The sequence below is a fragment of the Perca fluviatilis genome, chromosome 15, assembly GCF_010015445.1.
Source record: "Perca fluviatilis chromosome 15, GENO_Pfluv_1.0, whole genome shotgun sequence".
NCBI classification, from domain to species: domain Eukaryota; kingdom Metazoa; phylum Chordata; class Actinopteri; order Perciformes; family Percidae; genus Perca; species Perca fluviatilis.
Window position 1 is genome coordinate 26,973,479 of NC_053126.1, and position 24,542 is coordinate 26,998,020.

At 40.1% G+C, this 24,542-nt stretch overlaps 1 protein-coding gene across 13 annotated transcripts in view; it reads right to left on the reverse strand.

Moving 5' to 3' along the window:
- rbfox1 (RNA binding fox-1 homolog 1) overlaps positions 1-24,542 on the reverse strand; it is a 384,783-nt gene that overhangs the window by 40,935 nt on the left and 319,306 nt on the right. For 11 of the 13 annotated variants that reach the window (XM_039824786.1, XM_039824787.1, XM_039824796.1 and 8 more), the window contains 4 exons: positions 20,148-20,441; positions 4,201-4,347; positions 3,967-4,020; positions 1,451-1,543 (listed from right to left, as the gene is read on the reverse strand). In XM_039824786.1, coding sequence (XP_039680720.1) covers positions 1,451-1,543; positions 3,967-4,020; positions 4,201-4,347; positions 20,148-20,441 — 588 coding nt within the window. The remainder of the gene's footprint in view (positions 1-1,450; positions 1,544-3,966; positions 4,021-4,200; positions 4,348-20,147; positions 20,442-24,542) is intronic. The other 2 variants (XM_039824784.1, XM_039824791.1) reach the window with 2 other exon arrangements.

Genomic DNA, 24,542 nt, shown 5'->3' on the forward strand with positions numbered 1-24,542 from the left:
GGTTGGACTAATGATTCTGTTCGAGATTACTGCTTCCCAGTGACACAGCACATTTGCCACACAATGCAGGAAGGTGTGGTAGAAACTTTGACTGCAATTTGTTTGCTAAATAAATATCGCTGGAGTCACTACCGCAAGTGAAGAAGTTTGAATATCTCATGCTTTTGTTAACATGTGAATGTAAAATGGAGCGCGAGGTCATACCTTGTACCAGACTGTCATGGTGAAAAGGTAGCTGATCCTGAAGGAAAAGCTCTCCATTTACCACTCAATCTAGATCCCCAAACCTGACCTATGGTCATAAGCTTTTGGTAATGACCCAAAAAGTTTTATTTTGCAGGTTAGACATAGAGGGAGAAAATCGGCAGGGATAGAACGGCTTCTCTGTCACATCAAAAGGAGCTTATTGGAATTCTGATGACGATTCCTCCTGGCCTCCCTTCGTTTCTGTGTAGGTACTCTGGGCAAGTCCACTGGGAGGAGACCCTAGGGAAGACCCCAGAACACGCTGGACGGATTACATATCCCATCTGGATCCCCCAGTAAGAGCCAGAGAAAGTGGCATCTGGGCCTCTGGATAAGCGATTGAAAGTGGATGGATGAATGGAGGAGACTTGCTGCGGTGCCAGGGTATTATAGCTTTTGTCAGGGCACAACAATAGAAATAATTTATTTTATATCTGTACATACAACAGGTGTAGACTTTGCCTGGTATGAAGGATTAGCAATGAAAAATTCCAACTGCGATTTGATAAATGGACAGAGTTATGCTTCAAGGCTGGTGTTGTCTAGCTGTTGCTCCTCTGAGTGGACACAAGACATTGAAATGGCACTTAAGGATTGTCATGCTACTGTACTAAATTAGGTTAGTTGTGATCCTTGCATTTTGCTCTCCAGGTGTCTCTCCAATTCCTAAGTACTTCCTCTGTCCATGGATAAGCAAGATTTTAGTACTTTTGGGGGGAAAGCTCCTTCCTTTATTAGATATATATAAGAACATCTTTGCTTTAGAACATTTATGACCAAACTCCAAAGCAATCTTTTGCACCTTTTTAAACACAAATATGTTTATCTATAATAATGAGTAGTGTGGATTTTCACTTTTAAACCTTTGGTAAGGCCGAATGCCTTGACAGTACGAAATCAAGTAAAACAGGAAAAGGGAACAAAAAATGTAACAAACAAAAAATAAAAGTCTTTCAAATACAATAATGTTGTACTAGTAATATGTGGACATTTATTTGTGTTTGGGTTAATGAAACAGCACAAGGAAAGGGAGATTACGAGGCTCGGATGACTTGACAGTTTGATGTCATGGGAAAGATGTCAAGGTGGGATGTGGCAGTAGACTGTCAAACGCTCACACACACACACAACTACACAATGACGCACATACCACACAGAGGAAAAGGAGGACAGGGAGAAGGAAGAAGTATTTGAGAACATGCACCTCTATTTTACGGCCTTCTACCACGGTGCCGTGTAATTTCTCTCTGGCCCTGTCGGCGTCCACGCTATGCTCGAACGTTACGAACCCAAAACCCTGCATGCAGGACGGAAAGAGGCAAGAACAACATGCACATTATTTTTTGACATATACTTGACATTACAGTGAACAACTGCTTGCGTGAATAGGATCACATTAGATAATACAATTTCTGCTTCTATTTCTGTATCCTGTAATAACCAATATCCTAAATTATTACACAAGTCTGGAAAGAAAAAGCTAATTCATTAATGAGAGTAAACTGACACTTTGCAAAGCCCTGCCCCCCTTAGGTACTGTTACTATACTTGTCAAGCTTTCCTTTCTAGCATTGCACAAATTTAGTTGCAATGTTAGGGCTGTGTAGACAAAATGGACTAGTACTACTACACCCACACAGGTATGTTTATACTGCACTGGGTGCCTGCACATTTCAGACAGATGTAGACTAAATCAGGCTTCTCATTCTTAGTCAGTAAACATTAATACATTTTACATTTCGATTTGGTTGGAAACCCCGCTAATGGGCATTCAATATGCACCTGAGGGCCACATACATGATAGCATGCTAAAAGACTAAGGCTAAAGCTGCATGTTCCAGGCAAAATATTGAGTTTAGCTGGGGGTTTTGGAGTGTACATTTTCAGCATCAGGGCAAAGCTCCTAAAGTTAGCCTGTACGCTGATATGGCATAATCCAGGACCAGCTCCCATGCAGTGATGTTCCTGTCCTGAATGGGGGATTAACTAACATGACCTGTAACCATAAAAAATAATATAGGTAGCTAATCATGTGCTCTTTGGCCTTGGAAGTAATGCTAACATTACAGTGCATACTGCAGATAGTAAGCTACTTAGCATGCTAATGTTAGTGGCTTATGTTTGAACAGCCCTTGGTTTAAAGAAAAAAGCTCAATGAATGATAATTCAGCGTGCTTTCAACCCTTTGTTTAACAGAGAGCGCCATCTAGCTGGCTCAGAATATAAAGAAAATGGTTAATGAAGTTTCATGAAGTTTCAACTGGCCATCACTAATGTTTTCTGGTTTTGAAAGGTGAATAAAAGATACAACCCTGCAAACTCTTTGGATACTTAGTATCGCTCTTACTAAAGCCCCATGTACACTGCTTTTTTATATTCACAAATGCAAAGCTTGACAGGCCTGTTGCCCCTTGTATAGGTTGCTAAGCAATGATTGGACAATTGCTGTTCAGGGGAAGGGTTTAGTGAACGGTCATTTTATTCACAATTGTTAGTTATTGGAATTTAAGCCTCCCACTCTTTTTCCCATTCATTACCTACAATGTCCCAGTAAATATAGGGCTCCAGGGTAAATAACATGGCTCAATAATAAAAGCCTGATTTTAAAGCAGAGGTTTATGACAATTGCATGAAATGTATAATTCATTTTCTGCAATATTCCCGTATTGTAAGGTGGTACGGCAAATAGATTCCTTTGATTAAGTCATAAAAGAGTAAATTAAATCTACCAAAAGAATGAAGGGAAAATAAACTTCTTTATTGCATGGCATCAGCAATAAGAATCTCAAATGAACTTAAGGACTTTAAGGCACTTCATCTTTGATTGACAATAGCCAAGCTCAGTATAAAAGAAGGAAGGCATTTTAATATTCCAGTTTTGATCAGCCATATCTCTTTGGTTTGCTAATGAAATAGAGAAAAAAACTCTGAAAATCAATCTACAACATTTTCATTAATATCATATATTTCCTCATTAATGTGATTTATCATGAAGTATATCATTGACCACACATATCTTGTAGCTTAGCAGCTGGTTTTATAGAATTAAAATATTAGCCTTTTCTCTTTAATCGTTCTTGTCTGTACTTGTGTACTCATGGACTCATGAAAGTCATTGTTGTGTATGCAGTCCCAGTTCAAAATCCATATATAGCCATGTATGGTCCAGATGCCCTAAAGTGTTCTTGCTCTGGCCAGTTAATGGAGAAAGCTTTGAGACATGGCTTGAGTAAACTTTGGGAGGACAAATATCCTGGTTACTGTACAAGTGCAAATGGTATTGTGTCCCCAAATCAAGATTTAGATTTTTTTCAGGTAAGAAATCAACCATTTAGAGTTCATAGTCTATAAATCAAAACATTGTGCCTACTCGAACACTTGTTCCAATGTTTTCAGAGAAGGCTGGTTGGTTATCTCAGGAGCTGGCCTTCTAGATAAAGTGTGGTGTACGATATCAACTATGGTTTGAATGAAAATATACATTACAGTGATAAAGAGCTGTACAGTTATCTTGAAACGTAATCACCTGAGCCTAGCTGAGGTGGTGATGTCAGCAAGAATGCTCTAGGGCAAAGTTCCATCAAACAAGAATTTAAACCCGTGTGCTGATCGATTTTACTGGACTAGACAAGTCTGAAACAGTTACTACAAAAGTAAAACAAATAAAAAAAATAAAAACAATTTAGAGACACGCAAAGAAAAAACAGAAACACTATGTACCTTGGAACCACGCTCGTTGAAGATGATTTCGACGTCTAAGATTTTGCCAAATTGCTGTAGAGACAAACAAAAGAGAAACATCTCAGTGATTGATTTTTCTTCTTGTCATCAATTCAACAGAAAATTAAAACCCAACCATTTTTACTTCTCGTTTTTGCTGATCCAAATGTCTACACATCAACCTGTCGTGTGTCAAACTTCAGAAAGTTCATGTACCTCAGATATTGTACTTACGCCGAACATTTGCCTGAGGTCTGGGTCTCTAAACCTGAAGGGGATGTTTGAGACATGAAGTCTCTTGGGCTGGGCCTTGCTGTCTGTGCTTTCAGGTAAGGTCTGTGTTGGTGGCTGAATGTCCGTCTGGGCTGCATCATCTGTCTGCTGGAAAACAGAATAAAGGACACTGAAACAAAAGAAAGATGTACTTCCTGAATACAATTTTACAAGATCATTGACATTCTGTAACATGAAACTATTACGGTTGCTTGACATCAAGATCATATGTAGATTTTCTTTAAATCTGTAATTATTTAAAATATTTATGGAACTTCAGTCATCTAGTATAGTGCGTTCCATTTGTACTCGGAAGTCGGATTTCTGTGCTCGGAACTCGGGCAACCACCGAGTACCCCAAGCTAAAAAATCCAACATGGCTGCTCCGCGCATCAACAGTTGTAAAAGCTGTACTAACTTACAGTTATAAGCACTTCTGTCTTATTTGTGTCTCACTAAATCAGTTGTACACACAGCGCTGTCCATATTCTATCAGTGGACATGTTGTCACGCTGTTTGTATGCACAAAAAAACATCGTAATGCGTTGTTATAAACTGGCATTGCTAACAATGGCTAACTTGGCTAGAGCTAATGAAAACAATGGAAATCCGACTTGTAAATGGAAGGCATTCAACTCAAGTGAGACATCATTCCCAGCTCCGGCTTCTGAGTTCCGAGGTAAATGGAAAGCACTATAACAGGTGGTGAATGCGACAAGAGAATCATCCGATTCCATTATTTTTTCTTTTAACTTGCTGTCAGTGAGAATGTGTCCCATTGTGTAGATTGACATTTGCTGCCTGTGATCAACTTCACCTGCATTCTATCAAATATCTGATCAGTTTTATGATCTAAAGTACAGCTTAAAGGTCTGACAGAGCTGGAGGAAAATGAAAGACTTTCTTCTACAGCAGTCTGGCAAATTAGATCAGTTCTCCCTCACAGTGCTGGGATCAGCTGTTCATGTAACTGACACAAAAGTAATGGCGACTGGTCAGAAGGCATTGGTATTTAAGTTTTATTATCTGTTTATAACAATATCATGACAGAATTTGTCTGAATGTGGCTGTTAGGAACGGGTGTATACAATATTTGTTCATATAAATCATCTTCCTAACCAGTAAAGTAAAAATCAGACGGTTTAGTGAAGAATGCAAATAATGTTATGAACTTGTGCTGATAAGTAAGCATCTGAGCTCACACAACAACAACAACCTCCTCATAAATGCGGATGTGTGTTCCCAACTTTGAGAAATGTATAGTTCAGATGTTATGGGTTCCATTTGACGCCCTTGCTGCCACTTAAAAGCGGTACCGTTGTGACGGTAGGCGGGGGATTAAATGTTGGCTGCACTTGATAACTGTAGACGGTAGGTGGAAGCAGAATGCTTGAATCCTGTTGACAGGATTTCAGGATTTAAGAATAATACACCCTCCGACCACAAAGTGGGTTGCAACAGCAGAGTGGCGCTGTCCGTATTTCCACTTGTTGACTCCACAGGAAGTGAAGCTACTGCAGAAGCAACTAACTTCGGTGAAAACTTTAGCCAAAATATGATATACTTGTGTCTTGTTACGTTTGTAGTAGGGATGCACTGAATCCTGATTTTTGGGGTTCGGTCGAATACCGAATCTACTGGTTAAGCTTCTGCCAAATCCGAAACCGAATACCGAAGCCTACTCCCATCCTCAGTCCCACAACACAGTAAACGCATTAATGAAGTAAACAACGTCCACAGCCTCTAAAATAGTTAAATGTAACAACTTAATGTTGAATTCAAACGTTGTTTTCGCATTGTAGGAAAGCACATCGCTATCGCCAGATGAGTGACAATTTTGTTTGGCAACTTTTCACTAACCAGTGTATGATGATGAAGGTGTTGTGAAATTTACATTTACAGTTTTTTTCGATTGCTAAATGATAGCGGGCACAACTGGAGTCACATGTGCAAAACTCTAACTAAAGTCTGCACAGCAGCAGTTCATGTGGACCAAACTCCAGTTCGTTTCTCATTGCTTTAACACAGTTTTCAAAACTCTACACACTTATCCCATGACTGTAACCACAACGTGCACAACACTGTAGATTTACAGCACTTTGTTAAAACGCTAACACACTGCTGTCAAAACTGTTAACCACACATTCAAAACAGGATAGATTTCAGTCTGGTGCCTATCTGGTGCCTATTGCTGATTGGAATTTCAGCTGAAAGCCTAAGCAGGTGTCTTCTTTTAGACTAGTTAGTGAACATACACGGTATTTATATAGAGAAAGCTCAGCAAGACTTTTTTTTTAGCTGAGATGCTAGATGCAAAATATGTCCGTCAAGCTTAAGTTGTTCACTTTCTTGTGTGTAAAACTGCAACATATTGAACAGTAAATGTTCACAGTAAAAGACAAGCATTTCTGGTCGTCATTCGAAGCCATTCCACTACAGAAGGAATGTTGGGTGGGTGAAATTAGAAAGCTAACGTTAGCTAACGTAGCCTAGTTGGGTTCGGTTCGGCAGAAACCGAACCCCTTTAAAAAGGCCAATATTCGTCCGAATCCGAACCCAAATCCTGGATTGGGTGCATCCCTAGTTTGTAGTAGTCTTGCTTTGCCAGACCTTCCTCCACAGCGCTGTAGAGGAAGGTCTGGCTAGTACACACAGCATTCCGGGATGGGAGATAAACTGCTCTGGTTTATTGGCATTTCTAAGAAACCAATCACAATCAGCATGGCCGGCACTAAGCGCCGCACGGAGCCCTGGTGCCGCTGCAAAATAGCCTCTAGAAGGAACTTGTTTTGGTGAAACGTATACTTTAAAAAATTGTTTTAGCGGTGCAACAAGAAAACTCTGATTGGACAGTTAGTCTAGCTAGCTGTCTGGATTTACCCTGCAGAGACCTGAAGAGCAGTTAACCATAGTCCTCATGAATCCACCAGTGTTTAAAAATCCAACACAAAGGAAGCGGTAGGTAACGGACATCTGGCAGAAAAGAAGGACATACGGCGGAATGGCCGGCGGCAACGGAGCAATCCCAGAAGTGGAAGGTCATGTATATAGACTGTGTGAACTAGTCTGCGTTCATGTGTAGATTTTTGAGACATTGATCGATTCACAAATGCATTTTTTTTTTAACAGGGAGCTATCAGATGTCTCCCTCATTTTCGGCTAATCACACAATAAAAATTTGCCCAAACTGCACTGGATGATGCAGCATACTTTAACAATGGCACACAGTATAACATTGTTCTAAAGATTTCCACATAATGAGCACACCTACCCACAGACAACAAAAATCCAGATATTACTCTCAGTTGTTGTAATCAGAAAGGAATGCATTTTTACTAGCTGAGACAGACAGACACTTAGTTTATTATGTTATATTAGGATTTATTCATTTTTGTCATGTGTTATCAAACTTATAACTTAAAAAGTAATGCTTTTTTTTTTCATCATTGTCCTTTTGCCTTTTTTACTTGGTCTCTGAAAGTCAGATTAGTTCTCACATTAATAACTCATATTATTGTGAGAACACAGTAACAGTCCTTAGGCTACGGATCCTCAGAGCCCATGAATTAAAAAAGTAAAGAAGGTATAAAGGTTTTTTTTTTTTTTTTTTTTTGGTGCATTTTTTGGGTTTTAGAACTTTATTCCACAAGGACAGATGAAGACATGAAAAGGTAAAGATAAGGGGGATGACATGCAGCAAAGGGCCCGAGGTCAGAGTCGACCTGCCGAGTAGTAAACCTATATATATATATATATATATATATATATATATATATATATATATTTTTGGTTTACTCCTCGGCAGCAGGGCATTTTTAGGCCTTTAATTCCACAGGACAGATGAAGACATGAAAGGGTAAAGACAAGGGGGATGACATGCAGCAAAGGGCCGCAGGTCAGAGTCGAACCTGCCGAGGAGTAAACCTATATATATATATATATATATATATATATATATATATATATATATATATATATATATGCGCCTGCTCTACCAAGTATCTTATTCACGAGCGAGGGTAAAATGGAGCGTGAGATGGATGCGGTCAACAGGGATGCCGATGTAGTACCGGACCGTTACGGTGAAGAGTGAGCTGAGCCAGAAGGCAAAGCTCTCGACTTACCAGTCCATCTACGTACCAACCCTCACCTATGGTCATGAGCTTTGGGTAATGACCGAAAGAATGACATTGCAGATATAACCGAATGAGTTTCCTCCGTAGGGCGGCTGGGCTTAGAGATAGGGTGAGGAGTAGAGCCACTGCTCCTTTGTGTCAAAAAGGGGTTAGTTGAGGTGGTTTTTGATGAATGTCCAACTTTGAAGAGACTCAGGGGTAGACCCAGATCATGTTGGAGAGATTATATATCTCGTCTAGCCTGGGAACACCTTAGGGTTCCCCAGGAGGAATACCTTGCTTAGCCTGCTGCCCCCGCAACACGGCCCCGGATAAGTGGATGATAAAGGATGGATGGAGACAAAATCAAGTTTGAACTGGAAAGAGTTAAATATGCAAACACACAGACATAATAGATGCTCATGCACGTATATAAAGAGTACCAGCAGCAGTCAGTGTTTGTCCTTTAGCTCACAGTGTGAGTGAGATCAATGGCTGTTAAACAGGAGAGGACTTCACAGTCTCCTGTTAAACTGCAAGCGTGTATGTCTGAGTGTCACAAGAGCTGTTGGTGTGTCTTTTTGCTGGCATTAGAGCTAATCTATTTATGAACAAGTTTTCCTCAATTAATACACCCATATAGAGACAGGGGAGGATAACATACAAGATAAGGTTAGGCTATAATGCAATCCAATACAAAACATCCAAAACTGGCCTAAAATGCAGCGTGTATGTGTGTGTGAGCTTAAAAATAAGCAGCATAAGGCCAGCAGACTGCAAGTCTTCCATGCAACGCATAGGTATATACCGGCACATATGTAAAGGAGTGTACACACACACACACACACACACACACACACACAGAAGCGATTGCCATCTGTGCAGTGCTCCTCTTTGGTGGCGACATCCGCCTACACTCGCAGTGAAAAAAATTAAACAAACAGAGTGAGACAAAGCATCTCATCTCATCCCTTTTGGCATCAGAAACTGATATGTGAGGCCAGGCCAGGCTGAATATAGCGTGGTCTGAGACATATTGGAGATATCAAACAGAGATGATTTCTAACATCAGGTTCTCAGATAAGAGACAATGAAATGTAACCTGGAGTAACAATGTAGTGAAAAGTCAGCCTGTTAAAAAAACAAATGGTATCTGAAAAAGGAAGAAAAACCGAAATAAAAACCACAACCCTGAGTCAAAAACCTCGCTAGAGCTTTAAGAGGCTGCAATGTTCTTTACATGCTACTAGTGATGTCCAAATGAAGCTCCATGAACCATTAGATGTTTTTGTTGATGCCACTAGATGGCGCTCTTGGTTTAAAGATTAAAGGTGCCCTGCCACACGTATTTCATTACTTTGTGGTAATGTCTGAAGTTCTACCATGGACGCTAACATTTTTTGTGGAAAAAATGCCTTGGTTACCTTATCTCAAGCCATTCTAGCGTGGTATAGAAAGCCTACAGGAAGACCCAGCTCAATTTCTGCCAGTTCCCATTAATATTCAACAAGCTAAGCTGTTTGAAACTGATTGGCTAACAGCTAGCCAATGAGAGCCTGGCTGTCAGAATCCTTTACCCAGCGCAACTGGGCGAGCTAATGAATAGTAATGAGCACAGGCAATATGATGTCAGACTGACCAGCTTTTGTAATTGGCCTGATTTCTATGCTTATTTCTTTTCAGTGGCTAGAGCTGACAAAGGAGGTTGCAGTTCATTTTCACATTCACAACATAACACAAACACATATGGACCTAACATATTTCACAAAATGCAAGTAAAAACGGTTTTGTATGGCAGGGCACCTTTATGGAATGATAACTTTGTGTGCTTTCAAGCTTTTGTTGAACAGAGAGCGCCATCTAGTGGGCTACAAAAATAAATAAAATGCTTCATGAAGCTTCAACTGGCCGTCTCTACGTGCTATGTAAGTATATTAGCATAGACCACACAACATACCAACCTCTAGAAAAACGGATGGATCTGTGAGATTTTTTTTTGTGACAAGATTTTCTTGTCAAACACATTAAAAAAATATTTTCAACAATCAAAAAGCAAAAAAAGAAAAAAATTACCCCCTTACAATTTTTTTTTTTCAAAAAAATGATTCATCCCATTAGTAGCATGAATGTTTTCAGTAAATTTTATGGTAATCTGCCCATTAAATTGTGTCTAGATATCTGTGTCGAACAAAACTAGACACCTGCAACAATGCTGGCATCTTGGTGAGGCAGAGGGTGATGTTTAAGAGGAAATGTTTACCATGATCACCAATATATTTTAGCATTACCCTGCTAACATTTGCTATTTATATTTATTTTTTGCAAATTTGGACCGGTTGGAGGTGCTAGACAAAAGTCAGGGGATCACCAAGGTCATTAGCATTCATCTTCTAGGGAACATGAATATTGTGCTAATCCATACAGTAGTTGTGGAGATATTTCATTGGGTAACTGAAAGCCTCGACCTGTTAAATATGCTCAATGAAAAGATATGTCTACTGGTGACCATAAATATCTGTAACCCCATGCCGGGGAATTGAAAGATGGACAGCTTAGAGCCCAAAAGGACGCCAAGTTGGCTAATTTCCTCCTGAACAGGTAAGGATTAGCTTCAGGCTAATTTATCATGGCTACTAGGGACGGGCATTTTATGTCATTTCAACATTAGTGTAATCACATTGAATTATGTAGCGTACTCAAGTTTGTTACTCACAAAAACAATTGAGCCAGTGAAGTGATCCCGACTGGTCCTGGCTAACGCCGCCATGCTAACACGCGATAACTGCTAACGTTACCAGAGGACCAGGCAAGCGGGCCACAGCTGTTTACAACCACCTTTACGGATTTATGTAACCGTAATTTTAAGCCAAGACAGTGTGTCTGTCAGTCGGGTGGAGAGGACGGCAAGGTAGGGGTGTTTCTGGCGGTTCCTACTGTAATTTTAAGCCGAGAAAGTGTGTCTGTCAGTCGGGTACAGAGCTCCGCGTGACCAGGGGCTTTTATGGCTGTCAATATAGCCAGCATCTAACGTTAGCTGCTCCGCTGTGCTGTGGTGTAATGTCTGACTATGTGAGACTAGCATCTAGCAATATTGTTGGATGCTGCGGTCTCAATCTGTCTCAGTCTGGGGAGGAGGGGGCGGGGGAGACGACTCTCTCCAGTATTTTGAATTTGGACTGCAGTAACTACTTTAAAGCTGTCAGTATTACATATTGCACCTTTAAAGCCAGATAACTCAGATGGGCTCATCCATCAATTTTCCCTTTTGTTTCTGAATATTGGCTATACAGTATGTCTAGATGGAAATGTATATTGCACTATGAAATATACATCAGTAATGTGGGTTTGATTGCAAATTTGTAAAACTCCAGTTTCTCTCTCTCCTACCGCTTGTGGGGCTCACATTGAGGGGAGAGGAGGTTGACGTTGCTCTATAAACACCCCCCACCAAAAAAAAAAAAGCTTTCATACAAACAAACAAAAAACACAAACAACCACAAACCAAAAAAACAAAAACACACCCCCCCCCCTTTACCCCCACCCCCAAAACATTATGCAAAGAAGTCCATCCATTAACAGGTTTTTACAATTTGTCGTAAGCTTTTTCCCGATATTAAGTTCACTTTTTATAGACACTTGTAATGCTGCAAGCACAGGGGTATTCTATTTTTTTCATTACTTTGACAACAAAATGTGCTCGGTCGGCAACATTTTTAAAAACAGCGAGTCTCATTCAAAACCAACCACCACATTCATGCATATCTACAGCACACTATACAAATTTCTGAATGTTTTTTTATAAACTATGACATTCATGTCCAAAACGGTGACAGTCACTGTTATGGTAGTCTGGATCAATGGAAGTACATTTCCAAGATAATTGCCTGACATCCGGCGTGTGGCTCAGGCACCAGATGTCCCTCCGCTTTTGCTCTGTCTGTGTTGCCATTCTCAAAATCCTTTTGCCTTGGGAAAAAGCAACAAGCTGAAAATGGCATGTTCTAAACTAACTTTGGATCGTGCAATAAGGCAGGCCTGATGGGTTCTTTCAAGGGAGTCATTGTAAAGATTTACAAAGAACATGTTTACGGCATTTACCATCTAACTGGGACGTTTTGGGAACGATCGGTGGGATTGCTGTGGACGAAGTACACACGGAGATACACTGGTAAGAGCTAATGAGGTTTAACCATGTATCAGCTAATTTACATAGCTCACGTTACTGTATTGTATGAACAGTTAATAAAGTTAATACATTTCATTAAATATTGTCTGTGGCGTTTTCTTTTGCAGGTTGCAAATGTTCCACCAAAACAAGTTCCTTCCCGAGACTATTCTGCAGAGCCACCGTCGCTTCGTCCGGAGCTTAGCGCCGTCCAAGACGATTGTGATTGGTTTAAAGAAATGCGAACAACCCAGAGAATATTTTTTTATATTTTGTCTTTTGCCAGAAATTAGGAAATTAACCAAATATGATAATATTATTACAATATGATTCCACTAATAAGAGATCAACTACATGCCTGTAAAGTTTCATGACTGCATCTTGCACGGTTATCGAGCCAGGGGTGTAGAGTGTGGGGGAGGGGGCGGGGGGGGGGCAAGGCCACTTTCCTACATCCTAACCCCCTACTTCCAGTGCCCTTGTTTGGACCACACCCATTTTTGAAGTCTGCCTTTATTTTGATCTCAACTACACACCTGTAAAAGTTTCATGACTGCATCTTTCACAGTTGCAACGCTACTGTGGTGACAAAATCTGGCTGCAGACAGACGGACACAGAAATATAAACACTTAACACTTAACTTAAATCTGCCTCTGTGGCAGTTCTCACTACAGTAGATATCTCCAGGAACACATTTGCCATGATGACACAGACTCACAATGTGAAAACAATACATAAGTCACTGTCGCGGCTGGTCACTATCACCCTACCAGCTAATTACACATATTGTTAGAATTTTTGTATCCATTATTATTTTTGCTTTGTGTATTTTGTAGTGATGAGGTCAATTTAATTATAAGATGATTCACATGAGCATTTAGTTATGGCTTTTGGTTTATTTTAACATTGTGATGGCATGATTCAGATATTATAGCATATATATATATATATATATATATATATATATATATATATATATATTGCAGTGCAAAATTCTGTGCATGTGTTAAAAATGTATTTGGGTGTTGAGCTCTTAGGGCCACCATAGTTTTGCCTAGGAAGAACATAACACTATCATTCTGAGGTTTGAAAACATATGGCATCTTGTTTTACAAAAAGACTTAGATAGATAAACCTTTTAGAGTTGGATCACGTTATTTTTGTTAGTTGTCGAGTAATATACCTAAGGTATCAAGTATTGGTTCTGCAAAAGAATGATCCCTGCGATATAATGCTGTATATGATATTTTAAGATTATTGCATAAGCAGCATTTTACTGTTTTAGCAGATTGAGATAAAGTAAAGTACAATTATCACACAATTGTCAGAGTCTGCCAGTTACTTTGAAGCTCATCACCTTAAAAGCTCTGAATAAGGACCTTTAGGAATGGGTATTTGGGGCTTCAGTCTGTGGAGCTAACGCTAACTCCTGCAGCAAGTAAAGAGCTGTCATCTACATCTATATTAACAGGAGTCATCAGTCAGATACTAATACAAGTATTAGGCCAATTTTGAATGTCATGATTATAAAAAATGATAATACTTATTAAGTATTTTAAGTGTACCAATCATTTTATGCTACTCAGGTCTGGTGTTTATTTCAAAGGAACAATTGCAAATAGATATATTGGTCATGTTGTTCAGCCTTATGTTTAATCCTGCTATTAAGCTTTTCTCCTTATTGCGATGACTCTGTCCTGTAATGTGGCATAAGCATATAATATATTGGAAAGTGTCCCATGTAGACACAAATAAATATGTTGTACATAAGATCACCAAAGTTCTCAGTATCTTGCTTTCATGATCATTTGGGGAAGGAATTCACTGCTGGGGCAAACAGCTGAAGCATGCAGGAGGAAGAGAAACACAGAGTCCCAGACACAGAGAGACACACAGAGTAGATGTGGCTGAAAGAATGAGGAAAAGAACAGAGAAATAAAGCAGTGAGAGGGACGTTTGATGATGTGGGGGAAGGAGTGCAGCAGACAGACTGACTGAGGGAGAACTGATGAGACTTCCAGATGTACAGTATGCCGCCTCACTCTTTCCTCTGGTAAAATAGCCTCGGGGTTGTGTCAAAGAAATCCTCACACAACATTCTCAGCTTCCAGAACATAAACAAAAACTGCATTTCAGATAAAGCAGATTATAAACATTTTGAAAGATGAAAAAAGAGCTTTGCGAGTCATTGTCACTGACTGATTACTACCTGTAAACTGTTACACAGTGCTCAACAATGGGGCGGTGGTGCTATCAGGTGGAGTCAGGTCTTCTCCTAATCCTGGGAAGTTATCTGTTGTAATTTGTGTGATTTCTTTTCTACCATGGCATCAAATCAAGACAGGGTGTCTGAGTCATCCTGCTTTTTGGACACAGTGATGGAACCTTGACTGACCAATGGTCTTAATGTCATGATTGACACGGCTTGATAACATACTGGGAAAAGCCGGTATCTGTCCCTGGTTTTACTGTGTGTTGGCTGGTTTGTGCATATTTGACAAAGTGCAATTTCGGATTCTGACTGTGCATTACAAAATCAGATCATCAGGATTATTCCGGTTAATTACAACTTGAGTCTTGTTTTTGTAGTTCCATCATTTGTATCAATTATGATGTAAGTGTTAAGATCTGGAAACATGGTGACATGGAAGAAACTCGTGTCGTAAACAAACCGAGTGTTCATCCAGAATTTCACCACTTCATTTGCAGATAAAATAAGGGTGTCTTTTCTACTGTGCAAGGGGATGGGGATGTCTCACTTTTTTTTGTCTCCCTCACATTTAAACTTTCACATTGATCGTCTTACTAAAATCTTTCCAAACATTGTACTCCTGCTGTCGATTTGTCAGCAATGAGCTGTGTGGCGAATAGTGATGTCCAACTGAAGCTTCATGAAACTTCATGAAGCTTTTTTCTTTATTTTCTGAGCCCACTAGATGGCGCTCTCTGTTCGACAAAGGGTTGAAAGCACATTGAATAATTTTTCTTTAAACCAAGAGCACCATCTAGTGGGGTCAACAAATATAACTAATTCATGAAGCTTAATTTCGACATCGCTAGCAATGATTGCAAACCAGGCAATAAGGGACGTAGGTCCTAAAAATGTCTCTATTAAGTTAAATAAACATGATTGTAAGTAGGGTAACCACTAACAATACAGCAGAGCTTATAGAATTTCTATTTTTTATGTAGAACATATTATGAAAAACACTAAAACCATGTCATTATTTCTTAAATGCTGGTTTGATTTAAGTGTAACAAGAAATACAGATTCAATTTTATATTCATTTATTTATTTTTTACTCCATTGTGTCCCCACCCCTTCTGAAACCAAACCTATCCACCCTTAGATTACATCTTTAGCCTTTGTTTCTCTTCCAATAAATTTGACTATAATCTGGAGGTTTTGTTTAAAGCCTGCACGATCTTGTGTTTCTTAAGTCGTAAAACGTAAAACCAGAATTATCCTTTGAATCTTTTGAGAATGTTAATCTTGTCACAGTTTGATATAGGTTATAGTTCCCTGACTGAGCTGAAATGAAGGTGAGTAAGGTTCAGTTCATTCTGTCCCTACTATTTCAAAAGATCTGTGTTAAATACTGCTAATTAACTAGTTTTACCTGTGTACAGGTTGGCATAGGTGTTTGGACCTATACAGTAATTGTGTTGTTGATTTTGTTATAGCATGTGGTTATACTTAAGCATGTGTTCTTTTCATCTATGTCTCACTGCAGACGTGTTTAAATATCTACAATATTTTTTTTGTAGGAGGAAGTCTTATCAGATTGCCGTTTGCTCTATATTGACTTAAACAGACAGCTGTAAAGTATTTTTGGAATTACTCTACTTTAATCAGGGCCAGCCATGCATTCGTCAGTGGAAGTTAATCTTTGATTCAGATAAATGTTTACTGTGTGAATTAAGTTTAAAAGTCCAGCCGAGAAAGAAAAAGAAAACTAAGCAATTTTTTGCAGTGCAAAGGAAACACATTATTACTATGCAAAATATTAGCCATTTTTATGACACTTAAGGCCATGGTGTAATAAATATTTATGAAAACGAACTAAGTTATAAATCCAGAGATCAAATGACAAGCAGGAGTTTTGTCGCCTGCACCGCTGTACTCGCAACTGTGGCATTATAAATCATATGAATTCTATTAAAACGGTGACTCAAAAATGGCCTCTAGAGATCACTGGCAATAGTCTTTAGAGAGCTGGAGTGCTGGTGTGATAATCAGATGACACTCAGAAAATAACCCTGTAAGGTCTGTTATAGTCGTACTATACAGCTAAACAGAAACACAATGGAGGGGATAGTTAATGCCTCGGAGTGGAGCTCACCATCACCTGAATGTACAGGTTGATCTGCCCTGTAACTGGTTATATTGGCATAAGTACTGATTTGAAATGGGACATATTTCAGGTTTGTATATCTTCAAAAGTGAGTAAGATAAACTGTAAACTGTAAACCATTACAAAACATGACATAACAGCAGCTACTGTACTGTCTATAAAAGCCTGAGACGCTTGACATTCAAGCAAACATCCCCCCGTATAGACCACACAATCACAATGTTTGTTGACAGAAACTTCCGGGTAGAAAACTACTGCCGTACAATTTAACGGTGCACAGCAAAAACAATTGGATATACTCTCATCTCATTCATCTAAAATGCATGTTTGATGTGTTCATATGTCACCACTTTCACTAACATTATGTTGGAGACCTACTTTACCTTTTGCACCACAGACTAAAGAAAATTACACTAACAAAACTAGCAGTTAGTCCGACCGGCGGTGAGATGTCGCTGTTTGTAACTAGGGTTGAGTACCGAAACTGGTGCTTCCGAATAGTAACGAGGATTTCGCTGCCTCATTTTGGTGCCACTTAAATGCCTGCGCTGTTCTCTGATGCTCCGAAACGGACTTTAGAAGCAACAGAAGCATCACTGCACGTGACGCTAGTTAACATTACACTTGGTAGCAGGTAATGTTAGCCTACCGTTAGCTAGTAGCTGGCTTAAACACAGTTAAAATGCTGACAGCTAAACGGTCTAATGTGTGGCTGTATTTCACTGGAAAAGATTTCCAACACCGGGACGTGCAACAGTCTGCAGCTAAAAATACAGACGAGACTAGCTACACTTTGAGACACCATGGCCACGGTCGGAGTCGGAGAAGTCAGAGAAAGAACACAGACGTGACTTAATGGTGCGTTCAACTGCATCTCGTAAGCTCATGGCGCATTCAAAGTTGTAAATACGCTTTTGCAGTCTAGTGGTTTTTCTTTTTGTCGTTTAATAGCAATTGACTTGTAAAATAAGTTATTGTTATAAGTTATAAAAACGAAACTTTATTCGTCACGTACACAGTACAGTTGTGAAATTTAATTACTGCATTTCACCCATCCTAAGTATTAGGAGCAGTGGGCAGCTATACATACAGCATCTGGGGAGCAACTTGGGGTTGAGTGTCGGGGACACTTTGACCTGTGGCCGGAGGAGCCTGAGATCAAACTGCCAATCTCGTTGTTAAGGGCGACCACTCTACCTCTGAGCCACAAATAATAAATAAATCATTTAAATTTGACCATATGGCCTTAGCAATGAACAAGCCATTCTTTAACGTATGTCGCCAACTGTCATTTTGTGCTATTCTTTTACTTATTTTATAAGTATCGGTTCAGTCACCGTTTTGGCACCGGCACCGTTTAAAAAGTATAATTTTAGCACCGGTATTGAAAAAACTCAAACAATACTCAAACCTATTCGTTAGATTTATCAAAGACGCTAGCAAAGCAACACAGCACATATTATAAGCACCGCAAAAACTTTGGATAGGTCAGACCACCGTGTTCACTTACGCATCTTTAAACGATCGCGTCAACCCTTTGGCCATGATTACACCCTTATACCTGAAGTTCAAGTTCAAGTTCATTTATTTATATAGCACATTTAAACAGCCGCTAGACAGACCAAAGAAGGTTTTGGTCTAGTTTAACATTCCCATTCCTTCTGGCCAGAGTCTTCTACCCATGTTTGCTTGCCTTGCAAACCACTATTATTATATTAAGTTATAAGTAAATAAGTATGCAGTCTATATGTAAGAACCACACTTCTCCAAGCTTCCCATAGAAACACCCTGACATTTGGGAAAATGTGCTTACCAAACCCAAAGATAGATGAGAAGCCTGATATCAGTTTCATCGCTGTATCCAGTACCGAGATACTGTAGGTGTGGGGATGTTTACCCTAGTTTAACATAAAGACTGGAAGACCTCAACCAAACCTTTAAGCCCCTATCTGGAGGATAGGAATATGTGTAGCTGCAGACTCCAAGTAGTAGTATTAGTAGTAGTATCAATAATGACACTGACAACTACAAGTCTCACACTTTCACTACTGCTATTACATGATGTATAGAATATTAACCACACTTAATGAAGCTCAGCGTAAATTCTTAAAGGAAGACTTCATTCACTTTTCCATCACTCATAATGATAAGCTGTTTCACGGTACGTCACTGGTCAGTAGTAATCAGAACAGCTGTGTTGTTGTTAGTTAAACCAATCAGGGTCGACCATTTGTCGACGAGCCTATCACAGCTTGATACCCTGCTTTAAATCTGCTCTCTCTTCCACGGTTGGCAGTTGTCGTTTCAGGAAATAGAGTGCGTCCCGCCTCCTCCCTTCTGCCACCGGTGGTCACGCCCTCGGACCTGGGTTGCATCTCGGCTTGGCTGTTGATGGTCCCTCTATTTATTCTCCACCACCAGTGTCTGGACTCCATCAGGGGATTTGTTTGGGTTCCTTAAACCCTTTAGGATATTTGGGTTCGATGGAGTCCAATCTCCAGAGACTCGTACATTTACATGTTGTATGTACAATAAATATGTTCATAATTGCAAAGAAGTCTCTCCTGATTGAAATGACTTAAATCATTTGTTTCTTGTTAAATGTTGGCAACTCATGAAGTAAATATGTAAAACGTTGACATTGTGGTTTGAATAGTAGTTACATGGTTGGAGCAATCTTGAAAACAAATCTTGTCAAACTGCATCTCTGCATCTTCAGCAACAGCAAGTTAACAATACTGCACTTATAATGTTAAGTACTGTAGATGTTTTTGAGCTGGCAACCATTCTATGAGGACAGGACTTCTGAGTCACTGCATGTAGTCACTGCAGCCAGTAACTACCACTACAACCAGCCTTCCCTCCCTTTTTTCCGGCCTTGTGTTTGGCTTCTATACGATGACCTGTGATTGGGTGGGGAGGTAAGTGTTCCTCTAAGTTTGGACATTATTTGTGTAACCTTATTCTAGGAACTGCCTTTTGCTTTCTATTTTATTTTAAAGACAGTGTACAGGTCAATAATCTTATTTAATTTTTAACGTAGCTGGGTATGCAAAACTACAAAGAAAATAAAGACTAAACATTTTACAAACTGCTCCAAAACCACAATGTCTCAGTTTTATATGTATCTGCTGCATGTGTTAAATAACCAAGTTACAACATGTATATAGGACAGGATTGAATTGTTTTAAATTATTAATAATTAAAAACATTAAATTCTGAAATCCAAGCTATCAACAACTTAAACACTAGCTTTTTCTATGATGCCTTACTGTGGCTGTGCCGGTGACCGTCTGACTGAGAGAGTCTGACCCGCTCTGCTCGCTGTGGCTCTGTGAGGACTGGTACATGTTGAGTGGATGCTCACTGACGGAGGCCTGGACCCCAGCGTAGTCCTGTGGTGCTGCTGGGTGCTGGTGTGGATGTGGGTGGGAGTGTGGATGTGGATGGGGGTGTGAAGCTGTGAACTCAGCTGGAATGCCGTTCTGGGGAGGGGGGGCAAACTGGGCTGATGGGTAAGCCTGGGCCATGGATGGGTCCGGGGGTGCCGGTGTGTCCTGGTTACCCTGTATAGACAAAGAGATTCACTTTTTCATTTAAAAGACCATGTCAACATTCCATCAGAGGAAGATTTTGGAGATTTTGATCTCTTCCTGCACTCCCTACTTTAAAAAAGAAAATTCGATTATTGCAGTGATTTTTGCCATGCTAGTGGCAGGGCAGGAATGACAATGTCAGTCGGTTGGCCACCTGGTCCACACTAAAATATATTAAAATGACAGATTACCGTAACATTTTGTACAGACATTTGTGACCCCCACAGGATTAATCCTAAAGTTCTTGGTAATCTTGACTTTTCATCTGGCTTCACGAGCTGTTTGGCATTTTCGTTCAGAATGAAATGTCTCGACAACTATTGGATAGTTTGCCATTATATTTGGTAAAGACATTTTATAGTCCAGATAATGTATCCTAGTGACTTTGGTGATCCCCTGGCTTGTCCTCTAGCGCCAGCATCAGGTCAAAATAGAATTTTGTTTCACTACTTTGGTTTGTGACAAAATACCTGCAAAACCAACTAAACAAACTTACAGCTTTTCATTTGTGATAGCATGCTAACATGCTAAACTAAGACAGTGAACATGGTAAACATCAACTTCTAAACATCAGCATGTTAACTTTAGAGTAGTACAGCGTTACAGAGCTGGTGTATGGTTTTTTTCTAATTTTATTGCCAAACAGCATTTGCCGAGCGGGTGATTAATGGTGGCGGATATTTCAACACTTGTTCAGTATATTCCTACCGCATCTAGGTTGCAAAGAATATTTGTAGGAATGATTTATTGGTATACTAACACTTAGTATTTAATGTCTCATTTCCACCGCATGGTTCGGTTTTGGTACCAGGTGCTTTTCTCTATTTCGTTTTCCACTGTAGATAAAAACCCCCTCAGTGCATGCGCAATTCTCAGCTGATCACTATAGCTGTGACATAATCTTCAATGCGACAGTTGGCTGGATCCTTTCATCTACGGTAGTGATGTCCAAATGAACCATTAGTTGTATTTGGTGACCCCACTAGATGCCGCTCTGTGTTTAAAGAAAAATGCTCAAAGAATGATAATTCAGAGTGCCATCTAGTAGGCTCAGAAAATAAAGAAAATTCATGAAACTTCAATTGGCCATCAAGACTTTAATCGGCGACACCGTCTGTACTCAATTGAACGACATAGTGTACGTCGTAGTTCTGCGGGCTGCCATTTATTTTTATTTTTTTTCAATCTATGGTTAACGAATAAAAAAATTACTTCGCTATTTAAAAATGACTGTTTGGTGCAGAATGGCCTAGTGTTGCACTAGTGACATGTTTTAACTCCACCTTCTAGCATCGGCTCAGCTCGCTTGGAACCTCGACCAAGGTGGTACCAAAAAGCTACCATACACAAATTTTGATAATGGAAAGCCAAAAAAGTGCGTTAGAGTGAAGGAAGAGCTGCGCTGTACCATGCAGTGGAAATGTGGCATTAGTGTCACCTTGGGCCAAAATTTCTACCTGACCACAATTTGCTCAATGACAACTTACTGTTGCTACTAATGTTGAAAACTAATGGCTGGATTTCCGTGAAGTTTGCTGCGGATATTATTCGTCCCCACAGGATGAATCATTTTGTTTGTTTGATGCATAGATTGTCTATTCTTCAATCAAAGGCCCCTACTTCTGACTGTAATGAGACTCGGTTCAAACTCCGCTCCATTGCATCACTGCCAGCACACACGCACACATAGACTTACACATACACACAGTAGTCTACTCCATGTAGAGGAAATGTACTTGGAGAGCCGTACTGTCAAATAAGAGCCAATTTGTCCATCATTGAGAGAGCAGGGTTATCCACATGATTATAGAGGATACTCTACATCACAGACACACCGACTGAACAACACACACGCATTACTAAACTTAAACACAGGTGAACACTGTGTTAACTGCACACAAATAAAAACACTCAAGTTGTCCCAGAACATTGGCATGGCTAGCTGCTAATGTTGAACTTGTCCAGGCCAAACTGCGTGTCCTTGTAGACTTGAGAGATCATCTAACTCTGCCTATCCCGTTATCACGCTGAAAATGGTAAGTTTTGAAGAAAATTTGGATCACACGCAACGCAGGTGTGCTTGGTTCTTTTAGTGAATGATTGTGAAGACTTACAAGGAATATGTTTACGGCATTAACTCTCTAACTGGGACATTTTGGAACCGATTGGTGGGATTGCTGTGGACAAAGTACACAGGGCGATACACTTGTAAGCGGCAATGACATTGTATCCATGTACCTAGCTAATGTAACTAGCTCACGTTACTGTATTGTGTGAACAGTTAACTTAATTTAATATTGTACGTGGTGTTTTCTTTTGCGGAGTGCAAATGTTCCACCAAAACAAGTTCCTTCCTGAGACTACTTTGCAGAGCCACCGTTGCTGTGTCCATACAACACATTATCAGTCCCATCGCGTGAAATACGGACGCTTGGTCAGGTGCCTTTGGAGTTTTGATTGATAGTCTCCTATAGCGTCAAATCTAAACGCGCTTTATCCAAATGTGCTGGGTCACAGGTAGGTTTAGGAAAAGATGGTGGGTGGGCTTATAAAAGGTACGTTTACGTGACACGCGGGACAACAATGGGACAGCTGGGTTTAGGAAAAGAAGAAAGCGACAGTTGGGTTTAGGAAACAAAGAACGCGACAGTTGCGTTTAGGAAAAGATCGTAGGTGGGTTTATAAAATGCACGTTTCTGTGACACGCAAGACACGGACCACGGTCTCTGGGGTGAAAGTCCTGTGTTGTTTGACCCTTCAACCAGCCTCCCCCAGAAAAATTTCGGGCTTTCAATACTACTCGCTACCACTACCGTCTCTCCTAATACTACATCTTCACGCGCCGCAGAGCTGCTGCTCTTCCCATTACATACACACGCTGAGGGGTGCACATTGCGTCGTGTCTGACGCTGACAGCCAATGACCACGCGTCCGTATTTTACAAGTTGGGAGTGAGAACGGGTTGGTCCAGAGCTTAGCCCTGCTCAAGACGATTGTGATTGGTTTAAAGAAATGCACAACAACCCACAGCATTTTTTTCTCCTATCCTAAAATCTATCTGTGGTGTAGCCAGAATAAGCCCCCACAGCGCTGTGGAGATAGGTCTGGCAATGCGAGACTACACACTGCCCATAATGCTACCTATCAAAAAGCTACAGACGAGCCCTTCCTGCTTCTCAAACTACAGACCAAGGTCCGCATCTGGACCGAACAGCAAGTCAATCCCGACCCAGCCTATACCACGTGTTATAGAAACAATACCTTTTAAAGTGTAAAGTTTTTATTTTTAAATACATTTTGACACATATTGATCATGAAAATTGTAAGTGACGTTGAATATATAGTAGTGATGTTAACGGACTGTAGTTGATCCAGTTAAATGTTATTTTGTTAATGCCAAATGTTATAGTGTTAATGCCAAATGTTATAGTGTTAATGCCAAATGTTCCGGACCGCTGACCTTTGAGTAATAAGTTTGAGAACTCCTGCTCTATAAAATAAGTAGAGCCCATACAGCAGCATCACTTCCCTTCAACTGGACACATCATTTCTGTTGATAAGCCATTTCTTAGTTCTGCCTCCCCTTTATTTGCATATTGAAATATAACACTTAATAATACAAGTGTAAATTCACAGACCTGTGATTAGATATCAATAACCAGATGTGTCAGGGCTCATATAAACCTGTGCAACAATGTTTTTCCTCTACACAAGATGTAGAATGGAGTTGCCCTTTTTAGATACAAACTCGCTGGACTGAAGGAAGACATTTATTAAGGGTGGTACGGTTCATGAAAAAACATCCGAACCGTTCGGTTCGCTTGTCTCGGTTCAGAGTGTGTGTGCGTGGCACGGTTCGTCAGTACACTGTTAATGTGCACTAACCTCTTACTGCCGTAGTGCCCACTTTCAACACCTATGTTAAAAGACTTACCGGAAATGACGAGCGTGACGAACGCAACACATGGCAGCTGATTGGACGAACGCGGCATGCGGGTCTTGCTGCTCCCGAATTTCAAAACAGACTCTAATGGCGTCTCGTTCTGAATACGATCTCGTATTTTACGAAAA